Source organism: Neodiprion virginianus, chromosome 1, assembly GCF_021901495.1.
Source record: "Neodiprion virginianus isolate iyNeoVirg1 chromosome 1, iyNeoVirg1.1, whole genome shotgun sequence".
Lineage (NCBI taxonomy): Eukaryota > Metazoa > Arthropoda > Insecta > Hymenoptera > Diprionidae > Neodiprion > Neodiprion virginianus.
This window is the reverse complement of record NC_060877.1, coordinates 5,897,310-5,916,460: the sequence shown is the minus strand read 5'-3', so window position 1 is coordinate 5,916,460 and position 19,151 is coordinate 5,897,310. Positions and strand designations below refer to the sequence as shown.

The following is a 19,151-nucleotide window of genomic DNA, read 5'->3' as shown; positions in this document are numbered from 1 at the left end:
TAGTACCGAAAGGTGAACCTGTTGTAAAAAATTAAAGCGAGCCGGAAATTATGAGCGAACCAACTTCCCTTACCCTTAGAAAGAAACAAAAGAACCTCGTGCAACTTACGGAGGTTTCAATGCTGCATACAGTGTATAAATAGTTAGAACAAGAGCCCCTGACCTCAGGATTCGATGGTATATTTCAGCGCACGATCATTCAATCTGAATCATGTTCAGTATCGAACGATATGCGAGAGAGAAACTGAGAGGAAGAGAGAGGAAAAAGAAGAAACGGAAGAAAGTATGAAAAAAAGTTAACCCTGCCAAGGTCGACGCTGAATAATTAATCTCGAGTATTAAAAATTAACCAAGGATCCGCTTAAATAATTTGTACATCATGTTTCGTTCTTCTCGTTGTTTTCACCGGGTTTTTTCCCCTATTTATTTTCCTTCTCCTATTCTTTTTCAGCGACAGTGAAATTAGCCACTTTCATTTCGCCTCTGCAACGTGAACGGCAAGAAAATAAGAGCGTTTGAAAAAAAAAGACCTCGGCACTTTAATTTTTACCGTTGTTTTCCTTTCACCCCCCATCCTCATCTCTCGGCACACTTGCTGATAATATGATAATTAATCAGACAAGCATTTTTCGGACGGTAATGTCACCGTGAAATTTTAATCATCCGAAGTCGAGTCGACGACGCTGAAAATTTCCGAAACTATCAAAGGTGAATTGAAACCGCGTTAGCGTATAAATTAGTCGTTTCATCGCTGTGACGAAATTTACGATCGAACGCGTACCCATATTTAACCGAAAATTAAATCTCGGCTGTAGTTTACATGCCTATTAATATTTCATCGCGATTTCAACTCATCCCTATTCCCGTCGATCGTCCGCGTAATTATTTCAAATGTGCAGCGTGTATTCCGCGAACTTCACCCAAACCGCAAGCTCGCCTCTTCTCTCTTGTAGCATATAATTTGATTATAATCTCGTTATTCGCGGTTCGACCCGACGCAGCGTTGTTATACGTTTGACAAATTTCCTCTCTGTATCTTCGACACATCGACGCTTTATAAAGATAAAGATTCAACTGCGAAGGGTACAAATTTCACGATTTATTATAAATTTGACAACAACGAAGATCCGGGGACTGAAACCCATCCCTCGATAAATTCAACGCATTTTTCTTCGTAATTCTTTGTGAAAAAGAAAACGTGAAAGAATTTAAAAAAAAACAACAAGAAAATACAAGAAAAATCTCACCGCATATCGTATCGTACAACGTAATAAAAATCTCGGTTGTATTTTTTGACGCGACGAAGAAATTCGTAAATTGTATAAATATATACTGGCAAAAAACTTAGCGAATGGGTTAGGATTACCTGACTGCAATAATTTGCAACCGGGATTTATAAGGTCCTTCAACTTCTCGACGGATGTCAGCTGTATCTGGGGGTTGCACACAGTCACCGGGATGGTATTATTATGAACTGTGGCGAAGGCTCGGCTCCCTTTATATAAATAGGAGGCAGACGGCTTAGGGGATGAGGGCGCACAGGTGGCTGTTGGACGCACGTTTTCGCTACGCGCACGCGTTCTTCTCCTCGGCAAACTCAAATCTCGAGCCCTGCGAGCACCGAAGATACGCTAAATTTCCGCACAAAAATCTGACACCACCGTAACAAACGTTTTTCTTAATAAACGTTCGAAGTTTAATCGAATTCGTTAATTTACATTTGAACGATTTTATTTACAAATTTTATGCATCGGAAATTTTGTCCAGAGCGTTCAATTATGTACAAAAATATGTATCTCTCACAATTTTCGGTATATTTTTCAACGAATTGTAAAATTTCAAAAATCAAAAAAAGTTTTTCCCAATTTTTTTTCTGTAAGATACTTCCATCACAAAGTGAACTATCTTAGAGTTGATATAGAGCGCTCAGATTTTTAGAGAATTATTTTTTTTTTTTTTAACAATTTTAAAGCGTTTAAACCCCTGAGAGCATAAAAATTCAAAAACGAGCCTATTAAGGACCACCCTAATATATATAATAAGCTGTGAATCGAAATACTGGAATACATTTTTTACCTCCCGCGGATTTCGTCAAGAAGTTCAAGTGAATGAGTGTTGAATTTTTATTGAGTAAGAAAAAGAAGAGAAATTGTTTGAGTTATGGTAGGGATAGTTTGAATTTCTTTTTATCCTCTTATTCCAGTTCCGCGATGTCAACAGAAACGAAAAAAGTACTTAGGTGAAATTAGTCGCAAGCATGGGTGCGCTTTTAGCCTGATTAGTGCAGAATTTTGTTTTTCTGGTTAATGAATAAATAAACGGTATCCTCGAGTTTCTCTTTGTTCGTGTGCGGTCTTTCATATTACGTATTACATGTAAAAGTAAATCAATTGTAATGTGAAACGGGGTGTACCGTATTTTATACATATACGTGGATTAATTTTGCATAATTGAACGAAATAAACGACGACCTAAAAAAGCCAAACTTTGTAGTTTGTGAGTGAATATTAGCTCCAGCATGGAAAGTTGATTCCAGTATTTTGGGAAAATTTTAAATTGGTAAATCGAAAAAAACGTTTCAGCTGGCACCTTCAAATCCATTTTACTTTTTAAAATGTACGATTATTCAACAGTTGAAAGAAAATCTGCAGAAAATTTAATATTTATCCCTCGAGCTATCATCAACTATATATTATGTTTTAAGGAAAATTGAACTTGGAATGTGAAGTTCAGACATAGGTTATGAGTACACATGAATAAGAAAAAATCAGACATTTGAGATTTGTAATATGCCAAGGTTTTGGATTGATTTCTCTAAAAAGATTGTTTAGGTTAAAAGAAAGATTCTGTGAAAGGATGAGCGTTTTACGTTATGGGGAAGATCGCGCTCATTTTTTTCTTCACTTTTATTCACATTTTTTTGGAATTCTGAAGAAACACGTTATAGCACTTCAATCCTTACTTCTTCCCCGAAATTTATATTCAAGATAAAGAACACGATCTATAACACAACGATATGTCATCCAGCAATCTTGTTCTCCTAAATTAAAAGTTCATATTGAATTATAAATATTTGATGAGATTGAATTAATAATGAAAAATTCGTCAGATCCACTGCTCAAACATCAACCGGAGACTTGATATTACAAGTCTGGGTCTTCTCGGTGACGTAAATTTATATTATGATTGATGTGAGCAATAAAAGAAAAAATTTTGATTCACGATACTTCATAAATTTAAAAACATGTATAAAAGTAATAAAATCGACTGATCGCGATCTTCCACGTAACGTAAAACTCTCATCTTTTGCCAGAACCTTTCACTCAACCTAAATAATCGTTTCAGGAGCTACCATGATGGAAAATCGCAAATTATTTTTGTCTGAATCACCCTAATATATATATAATACGAATAATCGGGAAATAATTTGCCGGCGTAAAACCGTGTTTGGACAATATAAATAACCTCCACTCGACTCGCTGGCCCTAGTTATCCCTAATGCTCCTATAAACATCCGTATATGCGTTACACCTATAATGGATGTAGGTACGAGAGTCGAGAGTCGAGAGTCGAGTGACGGCTGACGGCTGTGTTAATTGCCATATAACACGTATATCATTGGATTGGATAAATATAGACAAAGAGTTAATGACGGTGCGCGTCATACATATTGAGTTATACATTACGACCGTATATAATACGCGTATGTAATTGTTTGCCCGCGGTTTAAAGCAATTTCTTAATTAACCAAATGATATATATTACGTATTACAGGATATAAATAATTATGCGCGGAGGGAGGATGAAAGGGAAAAGAATTAGGTCCTCCCAATTAATTATTACTCACAACGAAAAAACAAAGAATAGAACGTACGATTCGACCATACGTAAGTCTATTCACTGCCTGATTTTTTTGTACTAATTTCTTTTCGCCGAATTTCGTTCGGTTTTTATACTTCCATTAATATCTTAACGAGTTTCCGTGCTGATAAGACGAAAGATGAAAAGCATGTGGAAACTCGAGGACGTACCCTGCGATATCAGAGTAATCCATACGTGTTCGTTTGATGAGGAAAGTTGTACATACGTCAATATGGAAGAAATAACGTCGAAGAGTATGATGGATGCCAGGGTAAAAGTTTACGTATAAGTTACAGAGTGTAAGGAGGAAAATAACGCATTTTATATACCCTTGATAATTCGCCAAGAGAATTATGTAACTTGAGTATATATGGGGAATTCCACGCAAACCCGACCAATGTCCAACCCTCACCATTTCTGATTTTGTTTAAAAAAAATCTTCTACAATAGTCCCAACGTTGAAACAGTCCCTTGAATTTTTCCAGATTTTTTATACAACTGCTCAATTATTTATAAATATTTGAAATGATTTTGAAAGGAAACTTTTTTAAAAATCTCAATAAACTCAATGAAACTCTATTTTCTATTCCAAACATTTCAAGACTGGACCCATGATGGGCCAATTTTTTTCCATTTTTTTTTCTATCTTTCGTACCTTCTATTTTTTTGTTCGACTAAAACATTGTTCGGACGGTCTGAAAATTCCCAAAAAATTCTCAAAACTTCTATTTTTCTCTTAGAACATTTCTAGACCGATTCCACCATATAAAATCTGAAAAAATTCAAGATACTGTTTCAGCGTTGGGACATTTGCAGAAAATTCTTTTTCAACAAAATTAAAACTGATTACGATCATACGTTGGTTGGGTTCGCATGGAATACCCCATATATATACACCGTACAGACCGTATGAGTAACGTCGCAACTTCGTTTGTAATGAACGGCAATAACAATGCCGCGACGTCACAGACGCGTGATTATAATTAACACAGGTCACGGTAGATTGCATTGCATAGATGCATAACGTCGCCTAGCCGGACTCCAGAATTAGGAAGAAGGCAAGTCGCCTTAATTGGGGTGTCGAGGATTCAGGGTGTTCGTGACTATTTGATGAGCTGCGTGACTCCGAGCCCTGCATGGTCAAGACGTACGCCGCGATTGCACGAAAGTTTAAACATTCACGAGCTGTATCATGCTGTATTAGGCGGGTCGAATAGCGTTAGTACCGCGCCTTTAATTGCCTCCAATCGGATGATTGGACCCAGCGTATAGAGGGATGGACGTGCATTCACCCGGCGGAAATGACGAACGATTGTTTTCTTCCTTAAGTTGTGAAATGCTGTTGATCCGCTCGACGAGTGTAATTAGAAAAGATTAAAAAAAAATATCGGTCACGTTGTCAAATAGCAATCGAAACACGGACACACCTTTGACGATATCTGCATTCGTTTATCAAATTCTGACGTAAATTCGACGGATCGGAACGAAGGTTGAATCGATAATCGTGCCACGGCTGTTTGTTCATCGCCTATTCGTGGATATTTCGCCCCATACAGAGATCGAAAAAAAAAAAATATCCCAATAGGTGCACTAAAATTTTTGGGTTCATTTAACCATTTTTTGTTGTATGACTAACAATAAGTGAAAAAAAAAGTATTAAATTCAATAACAGAAATGTGACAAATGATGCAAATATAAACTGGATCTACTGGGACATTATGTTCGGTTAAATTTTTTTCCACCAGTGATACTCGATTGCAGCAAAAGGATATTATCGCTGATTTGCAAAGTCTGATCTTTCCTTTGGCAAACATTTTCCCTGCAGTTTCTTAAGTCAATATCTTCTAGGCAGCGCGGTTCGTTTTCTATGTATCGAACTGTTTACCGTCTCGTTGTTGAATTGTGATCACCGCACTCAATCTCTTCTGATCAATTCTCACAGAACTAATACTACGATACCGATGCCGACGAATCAACTGCAACGCCATTATACGTTAATAAAAGAGGGAAAAAGAAAAAAAAAATTGAAAAACTGGAATAAATTTGAAGAAAATTTCAATCCTTTTTTAATTTTGAACGACAAAATCGTCGCTACACTATGAAAAAAATATCGGTATAGAGACTTTTTTATAGGATACAATATGACGTCAATTTAACACTGACTGGTGCTAAATTTCAAAACAAACGGACAAAAATACTATTTTACAATTTCCACAACGGCAATTTTCAACAACAATTTTTTGTTCTACTCGTGTACGTGATGGGGACTTTTTTTCCTCTCAGCGATTATTACTTACGAGCAAGGGACGAGGGATCGGAGTTATGGATTCTGCATAAATTGTGCTCGGCACGCCCTCGCGGATATAAAAACATACGTTAAATTGCACCGTGTGTAGGAGAATTGATCAGTATACGGGATTTTGCGGGTACATATAACTCCATGCGTTGTAAAGTTTTGCACACATGCCGCGAAGCGTCGAGAGCTGGACGTGCAAGCAGGAACTACGACGGATTATCCGCACGAGCCTTGTACGAAGAAAAAATCAGATTAACACTAATCAGCGATCAACCGCGCGTATCAGTCACCCTGTTCGAGTGTTTAACGAATAGCTTAAGCCATATATTAAAGGATTAGGTGAAACTGAACCGACAGCATTATCACCGTGTCCGCTGTTGCTGCAGGTCTCTATACCTAGTGTTTTCTCTAATTCCTTATCGTTTATCTGCAGGACGACGTATTAATATGTTTCGTAACTGTGCAGATATTTCAGCCTCGGAAAACTCAAGGAATCCTGTTCCGCTCGTTGTGAATTAACAAACGTATGAAAATTTATCGGTATAACAGACACTTGTAATTCTCTTTTGCTTGCGAAGCGGAGGATCGACTAATTGCTAATGTATTCCATCAGCCACGCGGATAATTGAAGACGAGGTATATAATATTATACATTCTCAATCACAGCTACTTGTATTTTCATTCGAAGATTATACAAACGGAATACTTTTTCATGGTATTGCCTTTGTTATTATATCATTAAATCGTCGCGAACGTCGACGAGGGTTGAATGAAGGGGGGGGGGGATAAAAGTAAAGGCGCGCAAGGGATGGTTTTATATAAGCCAATTTTGCGGAGGTTTCAGAATCGGCATTTGAAAAGGGTATATTCGCATTATATTGTTACGACATATCCGTACTGACACATATTGTTGATACGTTAAACGAGATGACCGGGACGATCGTAACGCACAATTCAGCTTTTGCGTTGAGAGAGATAGAGAGAGAGAGAGAGAGAGAGAGAGAGAGAGAGAGAGAGAGAGAGAGAGAGAGAGAGAGAGAGAGAGAGAGAGAGAGAGAGAGAGAGAGAGAGAGAGAGAGAGAGAGAGAGAGAGAGAGAGAGAGAGAGAGAGAGAGAGGGGTGATTAGCTTGTTATTTCTGAAAATTGATAATTACATTTCAATCGCAGTTTAATTACTGCGGCAATATTACCGACTAACTATTCCTGACGCCTAACAATGATCTGAACACGAAGATGAAAGTGAAATGTTGACTTGCACTGAACGCAGATCGATAGGATGTATGCAAATTATGAGAGTTTGCCGTCTTTCGACCGATTTCTTGCTCTCGCGTGCGTGTTTGAAAAAAATCACCCTTTCATCCCATACCCATGCTAAAATGGCCGAATCCTGATTTATAATTATTTAGTCGATACGAAAGGACAGATGTTTACACTTTTGCGTAACGATGCCGAACATCAATTAAACGCCACATGGGTTGTCAGAAACGTGCAAGGAACAAAAAAGTGATGGAAATATTAATTCACCCGCGGAATGAAACGTGACACGCCGATCAGTTGATGGAATGAAAGTATTTGCGAACTCATTTCGGCAATATATAAGCTGCGCAGATATTATGTTGATAAGCCAGACATAATTGCGACCTGTGTCCCACCGAATAACGCGCTAGTCTCTAAAATCAATCATTTACTCGATGCTTGCGTTACGTTTATACATTTACCATACCGGACAAAGAAAATCGTCAAAATTTTCCCCCGAATATGCGTGCACGTATGAGCTTTGATAATAACGATGTGTTGGTATAGATGGTACTTGAAATTCAGAGCCGTGCAAGAACTTGCACGGTGCCTAGTTGAATAATAACTGATCTCGCTAATTTCGGGTCAAAGTTCGAGCGAGGGACGGAAAGCACAAAGTCAGAATTTACCGTCAGGGTGTGAGAATTTCAGCATAATTGCCACAGATTTTCACACAATGGATTCGAGTTCGCCTACAAAGAACTGACGGGTTTGTTATGTATGCCAGTAGAATTTCGCAAAATTGTGCGATAATGCATCACGCGTCGAAAACTCTGATCCTTTATGCGTATAAAGTTATACATGCAAGATCACATATCGCGAGTGGGGTGAAAAATTATTTAGTACGTATATAACGCAGATGCGTGGGTGAGATATTACGATATTTTTTGTCAGACGAATGTGTTAAAAATGGAAGAAAAAAATACTATTGCAGAAATTTGCGATTCAGCGAAAGCGTAATTGCGTGATTTCAATTTTCAGATTGTTATTGATGAACTGAGTAAACGAAATTGTGAAATATCGATGTTAACGGTATTCGGCAGAAAATCTCCGGAACCTTCGTCTTTAAAAATGTATAGGGATTAAATTTTTACCGTAACAACAGCACAGCGGTTTTCACTCGATTATACCTCCCGGTTTACAATAGCCGTATATCCGCGTTATATTATCTATACAATCGGACCGCCGGTCGAATGCTCTGAAAGAATAATGACATGTTTTTTGCCACCATAGTGTAACGTTAAAGAACACGGATGAGGCTATATATCCGACTTTGACATAATGAATTGATAAACGAAACTACAAATTGCGGTGGAACCGTTATTCCAGGATTTTTAACTATAAATGATATTAGTTGGGGAATTCAATCGAATCACACCGGGAAAAATCATTTATATCTTTCTTATCTTATATTCTGCACAATATTCAATTTGGAACCTATCGAAAAATGGCTGTATGGGACAACGTTAGCTGTAACATGCATAATTTCACAAAGTAATTGTGCTTACTCTTCTAATATATATTAACGTTTTTCAGCGTTGAGTTGTAAATGTCACAAAGCCAGGTACCCCGATTGGGGAAGAGCCCTCGTATCTGTTTTTTACATAATGATGCCATTCAAGAAATTCAAATCAAATCGTTGATGAATTCGGCAGTTCTTTAATCCTGGATGCAGTGTTACTATTTTAGTAACCGTCTGTAGATAAAACAGAGATCGCATAATGCGTGAACGATATTATGATTATCACTTATTATGACTTGAATTTACAGACGACGCAACGTCCGAAAGACTTGTTTGATCAATAAAACGAAAATCAGGTCAAATTTACAATGATATCGCGAATAGTGAGAAGCAAACCAATTCTCAAGACACTAATCAAGACTGCATCAAATATTACGCATCGTACATGTGCAAGAGAGGTTTCAAATTTTCAAAAGAGTTTTCACTCATTTGAAGGTTATGTGAAACAAACTGTTGGAAGATATTCTAGTCTTCGGTACAAGACTTTGGGACTGATATCCACTAACGCTCATTATTCCTCGCAAACACCTCCAACGTACGAACCTGAATTGTAAGTTGAACCTGCATTTTTTTTTCCGTAAATATTACAACACTTCTATAATTCTAATAAGTTAAATCTAGACATCATTCTCTATTTACCACATATAATTTATCGAGACAGCCAATCGACGTTCGATTAAATCTTATGGTACCCCTCTTCGCAACACTAATTAACAATTTATGTCTACAATATGTACCGTTGGGGCCTTAGAATCGTAACTATTATAGGGAACTCAATTCTGTGCAGTTTGATAAGATAAGCAGCGACACATTGGAATCGCTTACGGAGTACTTCGATGAGCTGATAGAAAAGGCGGGTCATTTGGAAGATGCTGACGTTTCATACGGAGTGAGTTCCGTCTCTTGATATTTTTAGCTCCAAGTGAGCAGGCATTTTTATTCGATTGCTTAAGTAAGTTCAAATTTTTCAGGACGGTGTGCTGACTGTGAAATTTGGAAAGAAGGACGGGACCTATGTCATAAATCGCCAAACTCCCAATAAACAGATTTGGCTATCCTCTCCGAAGTCTGGACCGAAACGATATGATTTCGTTGATGGGAAATGGGTGTATAAGCACGACGGAAAAACCTTGCACGATCTCCTAAACAAGGAAATACCAGCAATTATAAGAAACCAGGCATCATTCGACCGATGTTCTTATAGCGGGAAAGAACAATATTCTGATAAAGGCTTACCCAGTTCTATTCCTGACTAATCTTCATCCTTGCACTTCTGGGAAATAGCAATTTTCATTGTGAATCTTATTTGTATACACATCGTTCAAATCGATATTTATATTGCAATAAACGTACGTTGCCTGGCTGTATACTTTTAAATTACTTTTCCACACATATGTTAATTTGTTTCCATGTAAATTTACAAAAAGATGAGCGAGTAAAAGAGTATAACACAAGTTGATAGTTCTTTTTTTCACTATACGCATTTTCAGAGTAACAATTTCCATGTCTACACTTTTAAATTCACTGCACGTCAACTCTCACTGACCTAAAATTTTCAAACAATACAATTATCTGATTCCAATACCTCGACTATTGTATTGCAGATGGAGATTATGGAAGATGGAAATTTAGTAGATAGAGTTCGAATATTGCTCCAAAGAGACATGAAATACTATCAGGTAATAAACAGGAATAATTTTGACCTTATATCGTTGTCAGTATCAGAAAGATGAAGGATTACTTGATGTATTCAATGATTAAGAATTATTGACCAGACCCTTTCAGGAAGTAATTCAAAAATTGTGTGTCAGGAAAAGCAGATGGTGTTGAGTGAACCTATATGCGTAGGGATAAGTGGTGGAAAACTGGACTTTCCAAGACACGCTTCCTTTGCGTCAACTAAAATTGTCGCATGGTGGGAAGCAGAATTTACTACAACATTTAAAGAGTCATCTGGACTCAGTTTTACATCTAAAGAACACACGGAAGCAGCTGATTGCACGGAAGTAGTCAAGCATTCAGAGCCGTCCGAGTTTGTTGCCATGATAGTTGACACATCGGAACAACTTTTAGGTGACTCCCGCATAATTTATTCATCTGGTTTTCAACGAAGCAACAATTTTTTCTATACATTGCAGAACACCTGCACACCTTGACTCAGGAAGCTTTAGATCATGCTGATTTAACTGTCCTAACGGCTACGTTGGGGGCCGCAGCTCTAGTACGAAATTGTTTATGGAATTACAACAAAAAAGTAAAAACAGTGGTTTCAGCACAGGCATGGTAAAATTAACTTAACACGAAAATATTTCAGAGTAAATTAATCGAAACCGTCTTGAGTTATTGGATCTATTTTCTTTAATTTGTAGCAGCAAACTACACAAATGGTTCAAATCATATCAAGAAATGGCCGAAGCACTGGCTGAGAGACTACTCGATCTACATTGCCGACTGATTTCATTGTATATTTTAACTGAAGCCAATTCCCTCGACTGGCAATCCAATCAGCCATTCTTTGAAAAAGAACGCTGTTCTTATGTGATTCAAATGTGGTGGCTGTATATGCAAGGTACACATAATACTCAGCAGAACGCCAAAGTCCTTGTGATGACTTTCAACATATCCATTATTTTAGGCACAAAAGAAGACTTGTGGAACACTGTTCCTCCAAAAATGGCGCAGCGCGTTTTTTCAGGAATGTTGGACGAGTCCCTGACTATCCTTACCGTCCGCTTTGTTCACGTAATAATAAAAAATTCTTTTAAATTATAACTCTATCTTCCATTCAAGTACACAAGATCATCCAATTACGCTATTTAGGGTCGTCCCAGTCTTGCTCGCTGTCAACAATTTTGGGCAGATGTTTTCAACGTTTTGTGTTGCATGGCAAACTTGTCGCTAGCCACATTTGTCAATGCAAATGAACTGGTCGGGTTCAATGTGACCAGATTGTCAATTATTTCAAGAGATATACATGCAAAGTGCGGAGAATTGCTAGTTTCTCTGTTACTAAGAGGAACGCCATTAAACATACTATATCAGGTATAAATTAGAAACACATTGCAAAACTATTCCTGAACCTAACGAATTTCAAAATCCTTATGCTGATCCAGGTTCTCCGCAATGGTTTAGAAAACTTGAACATATTGTTGCCACGTCGAGGGCCTGCCCCATGGCTCATCATGAGTAGCCCACATCTACTGCCACCTTCATCGGAAAATATTGATAATTTAAAACAACTAGCTGATGGCCCTTCGATAGCGCTTGAGATAAAAATACTCAGAGCACAACCGCAGCCTGATTGGGGTCAGTTGATGAAGGTAACACTAAAGCCTGTGATTCCATACATCGTTACTGCACTCTACAGTATGACTTTGACAAAAGCGAGACCTCTGTTTTGCAGATCTTACTGATGCGGGAACATAAAATATCAGCGCTTCTATTTCAAGAATTTGTGAAACAGAGCAATGGCTATAAATCTGATGACAGTTTTACCAGAAAAGAAAAGAGCAAAGTTGATGCAAAAGAACAGGAGGGTTGCGGAGGTTTTTTGTGCTCAGGACAAACCTGCTCTCGCCCTGCTTGTAGTCCAGCTTTGTGGGCTTACAGCCTTACCTATATCTCAATAATTGCAGACATGGATGCGATGATTGTCATTATTCCAGCACTGCTACAAGATTCTGACTGGTCCAACTGCTTAGACAGACATCAGGTAATGTTTGTAAAGAATTGACCGATAGTATCCTGCTCACAGTTAATCAGTCATTTTTCGGGACATTCAAGGTTTGGAATCAAATCAGACCGTCATGGCTACACGCTCTTATTACACCTCTGTATCCCATCATGGTACCCATTGTCACAACTCTGCTGGACGCAATCAAGGTAAGTGTGCTATGCATGATTTACCCATCTGAAGTGCCTCATCGTTACCTAAACCATACACTATTACACTTGATAGACAGGAGCTAGTATTTACCAAACAATGTCACTGGCCCTCGCCTGCTTCAGCGAATTGTACATTTGCGCACCGGCAGGCTTACTGCGTACAGCTTCGAGGATAAACAATAATATTCCTGCGAACTGCCACCCCATAGGTGGTTCAGTCCTTCTCCAAATCATGTGCGCTGCTCTGTACACTAATTTCTCAAAAGTGAGAGCTGACCCCAGTACTAATTCAACGGCATCTACTTCGACGAACGAACCTCAGTTGGTTGCTGGTCTTGATCGTAATGATACTGTTTCCTTGGCGATTGCTTTAGGTGAAGCTATCTGCAGCATCGATGAAGATGATAAGCATACACTGCAAATAAATTCACTTCTCAGTTCGATCAACGAGAGGTAAAATTAACTCACATCTGTTCGATATCAGCATCAAGCTGTTGAATTATCAAATTATAACACTGGTACTTTCATTTTTTTTTTTTTTGTTGCTTTAACCCTCAGTCAACTCATCATTTTGGTACAACATTATTCTCTCTTTCATCTCCAGGCTAGAATCTGATGATCTAAGATGGCCCGGGATAGATCCTGAAGGTATGCCATATGTTGTGGCCCAAGCTTACGCCGATGAGCTATTACTCACTTCTGAAGGCCGGCTTGCCATAAAGGTAAAATTTCAACAAAGGTAAAGTATCATGATTAATATCACAATTTGCAGGTGATACATGAATACGTGGTCCATGGCTCTGATTGGATATTAAATTGTTTGGGAATTGAAGAAACGTCGACAATGACTGAGGCTCCAAAGTATATTCCAAATTCACCTGGAAAACCGCCAGCACCAAAGCCTCTCTTACACATGATGTTTCATATTGGAAGTAAACCATTTGACCAGGTATATACGCGTTTTTTGACTTTGTCATTAGGTGTTCTTTTCTTAGTATTACAGAACTTAATGTTGTAACCAATTTTGCTTCCAGCTCTTGGTTGATTATATGCAGGCTGATTGGTTGCGAGTTTTAAAAATACCTCAGGCTATTACTATCGAGCGTCTTCGCAGTCAGATTTTAAAGCGACCTGAGTTTAAAGATACTGCTAACCTTCCACAATCTGACAAAGAAATTATAGAAGCTCTGAAACTGTTGTGCAGCACTAGAAAATCTAGCCACCTAATTTAACGATTAATATTAAACTGGTATAGTGAAGATAGAGACTGTAGTTTATAGAATTCGTTTGCAAAATTGCACTGAATTGGAAATATAAACTATATCACAAGAAAACTTTCACAAGCGAAGAGATTATTTACATTTCGTAAGTTTAATTTTCGTTATGAAAAACTGCCAAAAAATCACAGATATAATTTATAACATAAAATAATATATTTTGCGAATGAATTTATGTAATCGTGAGATCATACCTAATCCTTTTTTCTAGTCTTTCTGTTTGCGATGTAGACGGTAAAAATAATTCATGTAGGTTACTAATGCTTGGACATCTTCCATAGTCACTGCGTTGTACAATGAGGCACGTATACCACCAACGGATCTGCGATAAACAAATTGTAACGCAGTTCGTTAATTCTCAGTAGACGTTCCCTATTGCTTCGTTTTCCTCAATTTTGTCCGACGAAGACTAACCTGTGACCCTTGAGCTGAAGCATTCCACGAGCTGAAGCCCCAGTTAAGAAAGTATTTTCCAAGTCTTCGTCATCGCCACCAATTCTAAATGGAATATTCATTCGGCTACGAGCATCACGTCTTATCGGGCAGTGATAAAATCCATTTGAGTTATCGATCACATCATATATAGCTTTGCTCTTTGCTATCGCCAGTTTCTCCATGCCTTCGACTCCACCGTTTTCCTTAATCCAGTCGAAAACTCGACCCACAACGTATATTCTGTAATAAATAGTCGGGATTTATGACCTAGATTCTGACTCACAGTTGTCGGAGAAATATTTTTCAACACATGACAAAAGAAATGAAATTATAATACATCGTGATCTCATCACCCTTTCTTTATTGAACTGCAAGGAGATGCGATCGCTTGTTTACACTATGAATACTAACTGGAATGTTGGTGGTGTATTATGGACAGAATTATCCGTTGCCATGATAGAGAAGTCCAATACTGATGGGCAGATTGATTTAGGATGTCCAAGCACGTCATCGCGGACTATGACAAGAGTAACACCTGCTGGTCCGATGTTCTTCTGAGCACCAGCAAATATGACTGCAAACTTTAATGAGAAGATTGAATTTAACTTAATATACTAATAATGTTAACGCTATGGAAAAGTTTTCAGCAATTTTCGTAGCATTAGTTCATTTGAATTCCCTATTTTTTTTCACCTTTGAAATGTCAATCGGACGGGACAACATATTTGAGGACATATCAGCTACCAAAGGAACATCCCCAACTTCAGGGACGTAGTTAAACTCGATGCCTGGATAACAGGAATAAAGAATTATCTATATGAAGTTTGTAAGTGCCTGAAATTTGATGGAGAAAAGTAAAGTCCATAAAATTTTTTATTACCATGAACCGTTTCGTTGGCACAGTAATAAACGTAAGAAGCTTTTGGATTCAAATTCCAAGTTGATGGATCGGGGATATCTGTGTACTTGTTGACCTTGGGAAGTACCAAGTTCACTTTAGCATATTTTGCTGCTTCTTTGGCTGCCTTAGCAGACCACGAACCTGAAATTAAGGTTGTAGGATATATATTATCCTGGTGCTCGTCTTCAGAATGTTTTTTTGCACCTCGCAATCAGTTTTGAAACACAGATAATTTACCAGTAACAATATAGTCAGCTGTTCCCGCTTCGTTTAGTAGATTCAAAGGCACAGCTGCGAACATACCAGTTCCACCTCCTTGAAGAAATAAGACCTTGTAGTTATCCGGAATTTTTCTGTGAAAATAAGTTCCATTCATGTAAAATCAATTGTGCATTATCAATAAGATATTATCAAAAGTTCCAACAAAAATCTGTGTATTCATGCAATGTTTCAGCAATTGAGTTGACAGTTATCAGTTTATCTCCTGCATTGATGATTTTGTGATGACCGAGTTCAACATTGGTTTAGAGGAGTCATTTTTAATAAACTCAAAGATTATCAGGCAAAGGTAATTCATGCTTGTAAATTTGGCACAATCTAATTTCATTCATGAAAGTATCAGGTGACTGCCACATAAATAGAAACGTGAGCTATCACTTCACAAAAGTTGTAATCAAATCAAAGATTATCAAAGAAAGGTAATTCTCGCTGTAAATTTCATCCAATTTATCTCCATTAATGAATGTATCGGCTAATTGCCACACAACTTAAAAAGCGAATTATCTTTTCAAGAAGACCATATGAATTTTGGTTGCACTATTTATCTAATAACTGATAACCTTATTGATATTGACTACAGGCTAGACAGGAAATGTGAATAATGAAATTTAAAAAAAAATTTTGAGACTGGTGAAATGTAGCTCTGACTATTATTCTCATAACCGAGATAACCAAGTATGTAAAAAATCTATTCCACTTGCTATAATTCTTGTTTTCTTCCCGAATTCTTGTGAATAATTTTTTCGCAACAAATAATTGTTATGTTATTAATAGCGTAGCAAGGATTGCTTGCTTTTGGCAAATAATTCATTTTAATTTTAATAAAAATACTTTGCAAGCATTACTGTAATTTTGATGCAAAATGGGCAAGCGTTATTCAGGAAAGTTTTCAAACTTCCATAACTTCTTGTCTGAAATTCGTTATGTCGTACCATCAACTCTCATTTGGTATCTCTAATTCAGATGTTTTATCATTAATTTACCAAATCATGAATAATGTGAGTGTCTCAATAAAAGCCATGTTGATATAGATAAAGTATTTAAGCCTTGCGTAATCAACGAATCCAGTTTTGGCTGGTACTCAATGTGACTTCTGATTGCAGCTGGTGATATAAATGATATCTACGCGATAAGTTTTATTAACTAAAAGTTTATTTTTTACATCTTTGATAATGAAATCAAATAAGATGAGTCAACGAGTTTTGTTCGTAAATTTCAATGACTGAACAAACAATTGAGCAGTGTATACAGCTGCTTATCTGTGTACGAATGTTAAAAAATAAGCTTGTTTGTCAATAACCGAATTAAAGGTGAATTAAAATATTTGAGAAATAAAAATTTTTGTTGTGGAAAGTTGGAGTTGCGTTAAACTTGAGGCACATAACGCAGCTTCTGTACAAATATGTTATTCGACGATATTTATATTCCAGCTATTTTCATCTTGTTTCGCAATTACAGTTGTGTTGTTCGATTTCGAAAAATCATATTTACACATTACGTCTGCATTATACGCTGATGTACATCAACAATATTATTAAATGTGTTTTTACAATAAAATAATGCACTGCGAATGACGCTAACTGCAGACTTGGAGAAAAGCTACGACTTTCAATTGGCAGTTAACAAGGTTGAATTGAAAATGTTAACTAACCAGTTAAGTCCATTAGAGGAACTCATGTTGTGCGTTTGAAAATTTATACTTAAATAATAGCAGCGGCCATAAGTGAATAAAATCTTTGTATGTATAGTGATATTAGTATTTATTTAAATTCATTTATTTCATAAATCTATCAGGAAAATTGAAACTTCTCCAAAAAAGTGCAAATGGCAAACAATTCCAATTCTCATATCAATGAATTTTTTTGCTACTTACAAGAGATCCCGTACGCTTGCTTGAGCGTCTTCAATGATTTTCTTGAAATCACCTGACCTATGGCTGAGCTCGAGAACGCTGATTTTAGTGTTGGCATAGCTAAGGAGTTCGTCTTGCACGTCTTTCAGTACCTATAAAGAAATACAGATTCATAGAGACTTACATGATTATTTCTACCATTCCTCGGCAGTAATCGCAACTAAGTTTAATGCCTCTGATATAAATCGTTGGCAACGCTGGATGGTATCAGGTTATTTCCTGTTGCATGAATTTTAATCATACAGCCTTTGACTTATATAATCATGTAATACTGTTCAACACTAGATTTGAATAAAACATAACGTCAGCTATTCAAAGAACTGGTTTCACTTATTTGCATCAAACATTGACCCAGATTGATTTAGTTATACACATAATCGAAAACTCAAGGTAAAAAGCTGGAACCCAAAAATTGAAAGTTGAGCTTGAAGTTGATATGATGTTATGATGATTTCTTCATTGCATTGAAAAAGTAAATAAAGGCACAGTCGCATTGGTGTTCAAAATATGCCAGACAAAAAACTGGAAAATAAGAAAAAACGTGATCGTTTATTCTATTGGGAATTGTGCTTCGATTGTTCCACTCAGATGAATTACAATACTATTTCAAACTCTGACCAGCTCGCTACGCACAGCTTGCATATCGAGTTTCTCTTGATGCATATAACATACGTACGTATAATGTATAATTATTTATTACTTATTACTATGGCTTAGCTTGCTGACCGCCTACGTAAGTTTTGTTTTCTTATTTCATTTTTCTTCATGATCCAACAGATTGTAGATTGAGAAGTAAATATCCGAGCACTGATACCATCATGGATTATTTACGACAAATAAAAACAAACATAAACTGTAATACTCTATGCGTATGAATTACGTGAATATGACTTTCATACATACATATACGTATACTTATCTTCCGAGTGTCGCAACAAGCCCGTTAAGCAATCACATTTTCAGACGGTAAATCAACGCCAGCGGCAATCCCAATTGATTGAAAATTCGCATCGTATTAGTACAATTGTACGTACAGATTCACCGAGCAAAACAAAATTGTCTTTGATAATAAATATTATATTCTAAATTACACATCGTCCACCGTTAAAATTCGCTCTTCCGTCGGTACCGAGTAACTATTCCGAAGAGGCAAAAAAGAGTGTTGCAAATCTCTCTAAACCCAAACAATATCACGACCCTCTGTTCGCAAGAATTGAATAAATGGTACCTTTCGCGGAAGTTTTCCTGGGCCTGCGCCGAAGTTGATGACACCAGAGGAGGAGTTATTCGCCGTGTCCGTCATCGTTGGCTGTTGTGCTGTGGATGAGCCTCGTGAACTGACAATGCCTGGTCTCGACTACCGCTCAACACGCTTGCACAAATGATACGGAAGAGGTAAAAAAAGAGGTTTAAATTCGCGCAAGCTGCCTGACCGACTTCGATACGGAATATAAAACGCGATTAGCTCATCAAAGTATTTCGCAGG

General features: G+C 37.3%; 4 protein-coding genes across 12 annotated transcripts in view; 2 read left to right on the top strand and 2 right to left on the bottom strand.

The window, feature by feature from the left end:
• LOC124308719 (short neuropeptide F) overlaps positions 1-1,493 on the bottom strand; it is a 15,401-nt gene extending 13,908 nt beyond the window's left edge. Inside the window, exon 1 of the mRNA XM_046771693.1 lies at positions 1,367-1,493. The gene's annotated coding sequence lies outside the window, so the exon portion shown is untranslated. The remainder of the gene's footprint in view (positions 1-1,366) is intronic.
• LOC124308592 (uncharacterized) overlaps positions 1-14,781 on the top strand; it is a 16,985-nt gene extending 2,204 nt beyond the window's left edge. Inside the window, exons 1-14 of one of the 7 annotated variants that reach the window (XM_046771460.1) lie at positions 10,190-10,325; positions 10,581-10,655; positions 10,788-11,049; positions 11,115-11,259; positions 11,349-11,545; positions 11,612-11,718; positions 11,797-12,018; positions 12,090-12,296; positions 12,380-12,688; positions 12,760-12,858; positions 12,935-13,314; positions 13,466-13,583; positions 13,634-13,810; positions 13,896-14,781. In XM_046771460.1, the coding sequence (XP_046627416.1) occupies positions 10,581-10,655; positions 10,788-11,049; positions 11,115-11,259; positions 11,349-11,545; positions 11,612-11,718; positions 11,797-12,018; positions 12,090-12,296; positions 12,380-12,688; positions 12,760-12,858; positions 12,935-13,314; positions 13,466-13,583; positions 13,634-13,810; positions 13,896-14,093 (2,496 nt within the window). In that variant the 5' untranslated portion in view covers positions 10,190-10,325 and the 3' untranslated portion in view covers positions 14,094-14,781. Of the gene's footprint in view, positions 1-10,189; positions 10,326-10,580; positions 10,656-10,787; positions 11,050-11,114; positions 11,260-11,345; positions 11,719-11,796; positions 12,019-12,089; positions 12,297-12,379; positions 12,689-12,759; positions 12,859-12,934; positions 13,380-13,465; positions 13,584-13,633; positions 13,811-13,895 lie in introns of those variants that run through there. The other 6 variants (XM_046771450.1, XM_046771447.1, XM_046771431.1 and 3 more) reach the window with 6 other exon arrangements.
• On the top strand, positions 9,225-10,337 carry LOC124308710 (frataxin homolog, mitochondrial). The gene is made up of 3 exons (XM_046771684.1): positions 9,225-9,526; positions 9,745-9,865; positions 9,948-10,337. The coding sequence occupies exons 1-3, from the start codon at positions 9,285-9,287 to the stop codon at positions 10,230-10,232; spliced, it is 648 nt and encodes a 215-aa protein (XP_046627640.1). The 5' UTR covers positions 9,225-9,284; the 3' UTR covers positions 10,233-10,337.
• Positions 12,530-19,151, bottom strand: LOC124308682 (probable phosphoserine aminotransferase). Of its 3 annotated transcripts, XR_006909062.1 has the most exons (10): positions 18,894-19,151; positions 17,627-17,757; positions 15,712-15,827; positions 15,454-15,615; positions 15,267-15,361; positions 14,985-15,154; positions 14,553-14,813; positions 14,333-14,460; positions 13,330-13,571; positions 12,530-13,245 (listed from the first exon to the last, which is right to left on the bottom strand). XR_006909062.1 is itself a non-coding variant. In XM_046771645.1 (9 exons), exons 1-8 carry the CDS (start codon positions 18,966-18,968, stop codon positions 14,346-14,348), a joined length of 1,125 nt encoding a protein of 374 aa, XP_046627601.1. In that variant the 5' UTR covers positions 18,969-19,151; the 3' UTR covers positions 12,530-13,571; positions 14,333-14,345. The 3 variants fall into 3 exon arrangements, 2 of the variants coding, with proteins under 2 accessions (XP_046627601.1, XP_046627592.1); XM_046771645.1 differs by having other exon boundaries at positions 12,530-13,571; XM_046771636.1 differs by lacking the exons at positions 12,530-13,245; positions 13,330-13,571 and having other exon boundaries at positions 14,214-14,460.